The following is a 10,202-nucleotide window of genomic DNA, read 5'->3' on the forward strand; positions in this document are numbered from 1 at the left end:
CATATGTGATACATTAAATGAGTAACTGTAATGAGTAACAATACTCGATGTGCTAAAGGCTGCATCAGATACTCTCGCAAATCAAGCCACTTTTACTTCTACAGCGCTTTATACAGTATACAGAGAGAAACAGCAATATAACAAAACAGTTTCAGAATTCAGTGTCAGTTCAGTAACTGCAGTATTTATTACATATTTTATTCATATGGGAATAGTTTGTGAATACTCTGTTAACATCTTTACTCTTTGCATCACGTCAAGATGTTGTCCTTTATTTTACAGTTTTTCTCAATTGCTAACCTCCCTTTGTCCAATCTATAGTCACATTTTAAACCGTCTGTTGTGACCTTAACACAATTCATGTTGTTTATAGAGCCTTCATATAGCGTGAAGGCTCTACTTCTGCAACAACAGCAGTTTAACCCTCATGTTCTGCTCAAAAACAGGTCACTTCCTGTATGGGCCGGGTCAAATTGACCCATATTGGATTCAATGTAATTCCACAAAAATTACGACTTGGAAAAAAAAAACATACAATCAATAAACTTTTAATATCAGTACTTTTCACACGTCAAAGAATGAATATCTGAATTTATGATTGATAAAAATGTTTTTAACCTCTATTTTTGCCTGCCAGTCCCCAGACCTGTGAGATGTTTGCGACTGCGCATATTTTAAAGATAATATCTTGGTCTAAACCTAAAGTAATCTTGACAAATTATAAATCATTTGAAAGGTTTCAGACTCTAGTTTTCATATTTGGTGGCTGTTTTTCAAAGAAATGACAGAGTTCAAGTTCAGAGTTGACTGAAGCTTCTGTAATTACCACGGGATGTTAATCAACAGAGAAACAAATGAGAGACATAATTAGCGTAGAACAATAGATAAATAGCAATAGATTCTCCATTTGTGATATGGTGCCAAACACACTCTTATTCTATACGTATGTCTTTATGTGTTTTAGAGAAAGACTTCAAATCCGATATTAAAGTCACTGCCCTACTATTTCTGAATAGGATGTCTACTTCATAAAGTATGGAAATATATAGTTCAGTATTGTTAACACTCAAACAATAACTGGAAATCAAGTATGTGTATCATCTAGTGGAAAAGTTTGGTACTGCATCCACAAAATTGTACTTAAAAGTTCATTTTTTGAGATATCAACCTAACATTTGGCACAAAACGTGTTCAGATGATTGCCTTTGATTGTCTTGAAGATTTGGTGGTAAACATGTTTTGTAAAATTGCTATTTTAATGTAAAATATAAAAATATGTATTTTTATATTTTTCATTTTCATAGAATTAAACTTGTATAACTTTTTTATAAATGTACTTTTATAACAGATTTTTACTTCTACAATAACCTGTGATGTTTCACCTTTAAAAAGATACCAGTCTAAAGTCTGTGCTCTGAATATTCAAGTTTTATAACCATTTTAGCCGAGAAAATGTATTTTTATATCTATGCTCAAAAACTGTGACTTACAGTTAAAAGGCTAAACAGTTTTCTTTTCACAAACTTTGAAATTAAACATTTGTTAAACTCATCAAGACACTGACACTAAGAGGCACTTCAAAAGCTCTGAAATACAAAAAAATAATTTGTTGTTATTTGTGTGTATTTCAGTTGCTTTTGAATGGATGCCTATGCGGGCCAAATTGACCCACGAACATTAGTTTATTTAATTAAGTTTATTTATTTCTATAGCACTATTCAAGGAACAAAGAGTTACACCAAAGTGCTGTACAGGCATTAGTAAAAGATCACATCATAAAACTACAACACAGACCCATGATGAAACACAACCTCAGCCCTCTTCACTCATGGCTATACGGAGGAAGTGCATTTCTAAACAGCTTTTAGAAGAGCCTAATGTGGGAGCAGATCTAATATGGAGTGGTAGGTTGTTCCATAACTTAAGGGCAACTACTGCAAAGGCCCTATCACCCCTTCTCTTGTATTTCGTCCCTGGAACAAACAAAACCTCAACGTATCAACATCACAAACTTATAATAATTTCTGTATGTACATTCCACAACACAATCAGTGTGATGACACTGTGTATGTGTGTTCATGACCCTACATGAGAAAAAATAACAACATTTCAAGAAAAACAATATGAGTTAATAGTTTTTCAGATAGATTGAAAAAAGAAATGATAGCTCATTTTTACCATCTTTGGCTGACAAAATATTTTTCTGTATTGAAATAAGTGGGGAAAAGCAACTTTTTTTGCTTCATAGGATAGTAAAAAAACTAAAATAACAAAATATAACCAAGATATGTTATTGTTTTGGGTCTGTAGAGTTGCCTTAGAGCATTAAAATAGTTAACTGATATTTCCGACAACTCAAAAATCAAAACGGGTCAAATTGACCCGGAACAGTACACGAGGGTTAAAAGGGCTGATAAGAATTATTTGAATGACTGATTATTGAGAGATATAGCTGATTCTAATCTTAATGATTAATTCCAAGTCTTTCCATTACATGGCCATGCACAATAAATAGGCATTTGCTGGACTGGTTTTGTCCAAAACAATACAGAACAACAGACAATCAGAAAAAGAAAGATGTCGGGGCGAGGGAGAGGACAAGGTGGACCAGGACAAGGGAGAAGAGGTAAGGGGAGAGGAGTAAGAATGCGTGGTGCAGTTCAAAGGAGAGTAAGTCCTGTTGTCACTGATGAAATAAGAGCCACTATCGTAAACCATGTGATAAACCATGGTCTGTCACTGAGAGAGGCAGGTGAAAGAGTCCAGCCTAATCTCAGACGGTCAACTGTGGCTTCCATTATCTGACGTTTTCAACAAACCAACAGGTAAGTAATGCATTTCATGAGGGCCAATTGCAGTATCACAATAACTGCTGGCCACCAGCAAATACAAATATGTATTTATTTATTTTTCCTCACACAACGACTTCCTTGCTCTGGGGGAAGAAGAAGATTCAAGATTTTTATTCATCACATACACAATTATACAGAGTATAACCAGCAGTGAAATGTAGCTCAGGTCCGCTCCAAGGACAGTGCAATTATAAAGTATACAAATATTAAGTAGTAGAAGAAAAGTAGAAAAAATAAAATGTGCAGGTCAGTATGTTGTTGACTTAAATAGTAATAAAGAGGAATGTGCAAAAAAGTTGTACAGGGTATTTAAAGAGCAGCAATATGAGATATAGAAAAATTATGAATAGCTTATTGATATGGTGATATTTTCATGGAGTCGTGATGTTATGACACAGAGTTAGAGTTTAGCCTGATGGCCTGGGGAAGAAGCTCCTCCTAAGTCTCTCAATGCTGCTCAATGTAGGCTGGGTCATTGCTGACAATGCAATAAAACTCAGAGAAATTCAGGCCAGAATTGTACAGGACAACCTGGTATTCCAATGTGGAAAGCATCCGCCTAGCTACCATCGCTCAAACTCTGAACAAACACAGTGCCTTTGAAAGAAACAGTGAGCGGGTCAAGGGACTCAGACACCAATATATCCAGGTGCCTATACAGTACATCTGCTTCTAGAGTGACTTCTACGCTATTCTACACGTTCTTTTTTCCACTATTGTCTATTACTACTCAAGTAAACATACCCACATAGCAAAAAGCATTTACAGTAAACATCATGTGTTGATTTCTTTCAGAGAGTTATGGAGTTGGAGGCTAAGCAGACACCACATGAATTCATTTATGTAGACGAGGCAGGATTTAACCTGACCAAAACTCATAGACGAGGAAGAAACCTAACTGGGAAAAGGGCCACTACTGATGTTCCGGGTCTGAGAGGAGCAAATATCACAATGTGTGCTGCAATCTCAAGCGCTGGTTTGGTCCTGCAGAAAAGCCAGATTAGTCCCTACAACACAGAGCGCCTTCTTTTGTTTTTAGATGACCTCCACCAACAACTGGTGCCAGAAGCAGAAAGGGAACAAGTGGGAGGGAACATGAGGACATTTGTGATTGTATGGGACAATGTAGCATTCCACCATTCACATGCATCACAAATTGGTTTGCAGCCCATCCGAGAACGATTTCCCTTTTTCTTCCTGCGTACTCTCCTTTCCTCAATCCTATTGAGGATTTGTTTTCTGCCTGGAGGTGGAAAGCTGAAGACTGCCAGGGGTGGATAAGGCATGCTAAGAGTTTCTATCCAAGGTGCATAGCAAGAGAAAATATAAGATGTGATGTCGATGAGAACATGTGGCCAAATGCTGAAGATCGCATAGATTAGCATTTTTTTTTCTGCAATTGTTTTTTTTTTTTTTACAGTAACCAAAGGGCAAAGGGCTATATGTTTTTTTTTTTTTTTTTAATGATCACTGACAGCAGTTTCATTTTGATAATAAAGCCTTTAATGCTGCAATTCTGTCACTTTTCTTTTATATTTCATAAAGTACTGATGACTCCTTCACTATGCTGTACACATACTATCCTACAGTAAATTAATCCACACACAGACAGACACACACACACACACACACACACACACATGTTGGTTTTTGTGGTTTATGGGGACTCTCCATAGGCGTAATGGTTTTTATACTGAACAAACTGTGTGTGCTATTGCCCTACACCAACCCTACACCTAAACTTAGCCCTCACAGGAGACTGTGCATTTCTACTTTCCCCCAAAAAACTCACTCTGTATGATTTATAAGCGTTTTGAAAAGTGGGGACATGGGTCAATGTCCTGAAAAGTCACCTTCACCTTGTAATACCTGTGTTATACCTGTGTCATTATACACATTTATGTCCTCATGTCACAAAAACACACACACACACACACACACACAAATGTAGAGTTCAGCTGACTGAATTATTTTAAATGGATGTCATATTGTATCCATCCAGGTCAAACCAAAACATGACAAGTAATGCAATTAATTGTTAGCATTTTGACAGTCTATATGCTATGATTGACTACATGTTCCTATTGGATTAAAACCAGTGCTAATGTTCTGACCGAATAACTGAACTGGGTTTGCTGTGTTTTGATAGCGTCAGTATATGTAGAAAAAGGTATTCAGCATTATGAAATGTATTATGAGTTTGTATTTATTTAACAAAATGTGGTTTTGGCCAGAAAATTAACTATTTGGCTAACTGTGTGATGTAGATGTGTTTCTGTGTTAAGAGTTTAGAAAAAGTACTTTAAGTATTGGTAAAAAGTATTGGTAATATTTAGCCTATTACCAGATCTCACTAATCAATTTATAAAAGAGGCATACATGTGTTTACTTCAGAATCAGAATCAGAAAGAGCTTTATTGCCAAGAGTGTTTGCACACACAAGGAATTTGTCTTGGTGTTATGAGCTTCCTGTACAGAAATACAAACATAGTGCTGACAACATATAATTAAGGTGATAAAGAACACTAATAATGAAGAGAATAGACAATAAATTATAAATAACAACAGTAATAAAAATACAAATATACAGTAAAGAAAAAAATAATAAAATATCCATAGACAGAACTGTGAATGTGCATGTGTCCTATGTACAGATGAAGGTTTGATGGGTTATTTACAGATGTACAGTACCGGGGGGGTTATGTGTTGTTCAGGTGGGATACGGCCTGGGGGAAAAACTGTTCTTGTGTCTGGCTGTTCTGGTGCTCAGTGATCTGTAGCGCCGGCCAGAGGGCAACAGTACAAAGAGAGAGTGAGCTGGGTGTGAGGGGTCCAGAGTGACTTTCTTAGCCCTTTTCCTCACTCTGGAGGTGTAAAGTTCTTGGAGGCTGGGCAGAGGGGCACCGATAATCCTCTCAGCAGTCCGGACTGTCCGTTGTAGTCTTCTGATGTCTGTTTTGGTAGCTGAACCAAACCAAACAGTTATAGAAGAACATAGGACAGACTCGATGATGGCAGAACTGTTTCAGCAGCTCCTGAGGCAGGTTGAACTTCCTCAGCTGGTGAAGGAAATACAGCCTCTGCTGGGCCTTTTTCACAATAGAGTCAATGTGATTGTCCCACTTCAGGTCCTGGGAGATGGTGGTGCCCAGGAATCTGAATGACTCTACTGCAGTCACAGTGCTGGTGTAAGGTCCACACATTTGGCCCAAAGAAGGTATCCAATGGTGGATGAAGGTTTCCTGCGTGTTCGGTCTTTTCAATGTGCAAAGTTCTTCAATTTAAATTAAACTCTAATCTGACTCCATTTTATTATTTAATCTGATTTCATTTTATTATGACCTCGTATTTAGCTTGAAATGCAAATTGATTGTCTATTTCTAATTAGTATTCTTCTGATATTTGATTATTCTAGTTAACTCTTGACTTTATATTTACTCGTTCATTCGGTTGCTCATGTCTTTAACAAGGATGCAACGTAATCTACTAGAGTCAATAATTACAGAGTAAAACAGAATAAGGTCAAATGTAACAATTTATTCTCAGTCAGGTAAATACTGTATGTATTATGTCAATTCCACAGCAATTCAAAGAGATCAAATCATATCAATACAAAACATCGAATTCTCAAAGATAAATCTACGAGTAAAGGATGCATACCTGACTTTACAGAAATACATAGTGTGGAGTATTGAGACTTCTAGCTACAGAATAGCCCGATCCTTTTACAACATTCCCTTAAGTACCCTGACCAGGATAAACATCCCCCGAAATGGAGAAAGGAACTAACATTTGGAATTTGCTTTGATCAAGTCGAGTTAACACCTTTAGGGACAGAAGGTAATTTGCATGAAAGGCACTGGGAACTGACCCACCCTCTACAGTGTGCAATACATCTCTAAACTCTTAGGATCTCTATTACCTTTTAGTTTACTTCTTGTAAGAATGAGACCATTGTACCAGATGCTCTGAGACAATTCAAATGATACCAAACATGACTGTAAATATCACTTGCACTCATGTAGAACATTATATTCTACGTGAGAGCAACAGGTCTGTAGTCGTTAAGGCCAGTGATTTTGGGCATTTTGGGGACGGGAATGATGGTGGAGCGTTTGAAGCAGCAGGGAACTTCACACAGCTCCAGAGATCTGTTGAAGATCTGTGTAAAGATGGGGGCCAGTTGGTCAGCACAGACTTTTAGACAGGCAGGTGAAAGACCGTCTGGTCCTGAAGCTTTCCTAGATTTCTGTTTTCTGAAGACCCGGTTCACATCCTCTGCACAGACTTTAAGCGCAGGTCGAATGGTGGGGGAGGGAGAGGGGTTGCAGGGGGGGAAGGTGAATGTGTGGAGTGCAGATCAGAGCGGGTGCTGGGTGTCAGTCTGGCCTTTTCAAATCGACAGTAAAACACATTTAACATCTTTTACTTCGGTCATAATGTAACAAGGCTTAAAATTACAGGCCTATTCTATATTTTGCTCACAAATAACATATTTGACAGCATATATTATTCTTCATGGCCCTTGTGAAATGGATGAGTTTCGAGGCAAAATTAAGCTTTTGAACTTTTCTCTCGTGATTCAGACCCGGCCCTCTGGCGGTCAAACAGCTGAGACACATCTGATTCTACATCAACTTCACACTTACTTTACAGAAATAGAACTGAAGTGATTAAATCAGTTAGGCTATTAGCACTTAAATAAACAAAATAAATGAAACATTAATTCATAAAAGAAACTTTAATGCAATATCTATTTTAACCATTTGTTCAGCACACTTATTTCACAAGCAAGATTCATGTGAGATTCATATATAAAATAGTTAAAAGCAAACATTATTTCATACTAGCAGAAGGAAAATCTTCAAGAATCATAGATCACATGGAGTTCATAGATTCCATGCGATTATAAATTTGTGTTGAAATTTTTTTTGACACAAGCTTTATATAAATGTAACAGCTCATAAGACTCAAATGTGACACTGATCAGGTTTGTAAAAAAGAGTTTCCACATTTGCTGTATCAGTGCCTCCTAAATACTTCAGTAAAATATTTTTAGAGGTTGTTCAGCTAAACAACAGCAGCAGTATTATCACAGGAGAGAAGTCAGAGTTTGATGCTGTGAGACAGGATCTGCTGGTAGATGGAGGGGGTCAGTGAGATGTAGGTCCGCTCTCGCTCACACAGGAAGTACAGCGAATCAGACGTCATGCTGGGATTGAATCCGGCCTCCACCAGCTTCAGCTTCAGCTGTTTAAAGGTGGCAGTGACGTCCATTGAGCTCTGGAGAGAAACATCACATAACATGTGCAGGAGACCAGGACTGACCCTTTAAATATGGGTTTATCATCTGAATTTTACCTGAATGCGTATGAAACGAGGTCGAGCGTAAACAGGCAGGAACCGGCAGACGTGGTCAAATGTTTTCTTGCACTCAAATGCCGTTCCGTCCATCAGTTTTACTGCAGCCATTCCGATCCGTCCCTCGTGACCTTCACAAACATACACTTGAAGTCAAAAGTTTACACCCCCCTTGTAGAATCTGCAAAATGTTAATTATTTTACCAAAATAAGAGAGATCATACAAAATGGATGTTATTTTTTATTTAGTACTGACCTGAATAAGATATTTCACATAAAAGACATTGACATATAGTCCACAAGAGAAAATAATTTATAAAAGTTTACATACACTTGATTCTTAATACTGTGTTGTTCCCTGAATGATCCACAGCTGTTTTTTTTTGGTTTGTTTGTTTAATTGTTCATGAGTCCCTTGTTTGTCCTGAACAATTAAATTGCCTGCTGTTCTTCAGAAAAATCCTTCAGCTCCCACAAATTCTGTGGTTTTTATTTTTGTGTATTTGAACCCTTTCCAACAATGACTGTATGATTATCTTCTGAAGGGCAGTACTAAATTAAGAAAAAAAAAAGTTATTTAGGCACAATAAGAAATCTTCATTCCCATGAAGATTACCCATCTTCATTCTGTTCAAAAGTTTTCACCCCCGGCTCTTAATGCATGGTTTTCCCTTCTGGAGCATCAGTGAGTGTTTGAATCTTCTGTAATAGCTGCATATGAGTCCCTCAGTTGTCCTCAGTGTGGAAAGATGGATCTCAAAATCTAGAGTCATTGTTGGAAAGGGTTAAAATACACAAAAATGCTGGAAAACCAAAGAATTTGTGGAACCTGAAGGATTTTTCTGAAGAACAGCAGACAGTTTATCTGTTCAGAACAAACAAGGGACTCATGAACAACTATCACTAAACACAAAACACAGCTGTGGATCATTCAGGGAATAACAGTTTTAAGAATCAAGTGTATGTAAACTTTTATAAATAATTTTCTCTTGTGGACTATATGTAAATGTCTTTTATGTGAAATATCTTATTCAGGTCAGGACTAAATAAAAAAAAAAACATGCATTTTGTATGATCTCTCTTATTCTGGTAAAATAATTAACATTTTGCAGATTCTGCAAGGGAGATGTAAACTTTTGACTATATATGTGATATATATACGTATATAACTGTATAAATGAACATCAGTGATGTCACATGTGAAAAACAACATTAAGAACAAAAGTGGATTCAGCAAACCTGGAACTTGAACTCCGTAAACGTTGGCCTCTTCGACAAAGTCAAGCATGCTGATGATGTCAGAGACTTCAGTGGTGGCCACGTTCTCTCCTTTCCACCTGCACAGATTCATATCAACATCAGCCTCCACCAATCACCTCGCAGATTCACATCAGCCTCATCCGATTCTCTGACAGCATGATGTTAAGGAAATACCTGAATGTGTCTCCCACTCGATCCTGGAAGTAGATGAAGTTGTCATGATCGATCTTCAGCAGATCACCGCTGTTAAAATAAACATCGCCATGCTTAAAAACATTGCGCAGCCTCTTCTTTTCTGTTTGCTGCTCGTTTTGTGCATAGCCAACGAAAGGAGCGATTTCTGTAATCTTGGACACCAGCAGCCCCGTCTGCCCTGGAAACACACACACACACACACACACACACACACACACACACAGATGTTCAGCCAGAGAGACTTTAAGGTGTTGAAACACACAGTAGTTTGGATCATCAGAAGAAGTGATTGAGCTCAGTCTGTCAGGACGAATCAAGTCAGACATTTATTTGTAACATGAAGCGCTGTTCTATATATGGGACTCAAGAGGGGATCGAGTGTGTTTCATGTTTACATGTGTGACCTCTGACCTTTAGGCACCTCGACACACAGGCCTCTGGAGTCTCTGAGTGGCTCGTCCCGCTCTGTGTCGTACTGAATGATGGCATAGGGGAACAGTTTCTGTGTGACCGGAGATACAAACACACTGAGGA

At 37.8% G+C, this 10,202-nt stretch overlaps 1 protein-coding gene across 1 annotated transcript in view; it reads right to left on the reverse strand.

Annotated features, from left to right (window-relative positions):
- Positions 1 to 7,580: 7,580 nt before the first annotated feature.
- LOC306843120 (long-chain fatty acid transport protein 2) overlaps positions 7,581 to 10,202 on the reverse strand; it is a 9,267-nt gene continuing 6,645 nt past the window's right edge. Inside the window, exons 6-10 of the mRNA XM_079374406.1 lie at positions 10,080 to 10,170; positions 9,648 to 9,846; positions 9,453 to 9,550; positions 8,214 to 8,344; positions 7,581 to 8,135 (exon numbers count right to left, since the gene is read on the reverse strand). Of these exons, the coding sequence (XP_079230532.1) occupies positions 7,959 to 8,135; positions 8,214 to 8,344; positions 9,453 to 9,550; positions 9,648 to 9,846; positions 10,080 to 10,170 (696 nt within the window). The 3' untranslated portion in view covers positions 7,581 to 7,958. The remainder of the gene's footprint in view (positions 8,136 to 8,213; positions 8,345 to 9,452; positions 9,551 to 9,647; positions 9,847 to 10,079; positions 10,171 to 10,202) is intronic.

Source organism: Barbus barbus, assembly GCF_936440315.1.
Source record: "Barbus barbus genome assembly, chromosome: 23".
In the NCBI taxonomy this organism is placed as follows: domain Eukaryota; kingdom Metazoa; phylum Chordata; class Actinopteri; order Cypriniformes; family Cyprinidae; genus Barbus; species Barbus barbus.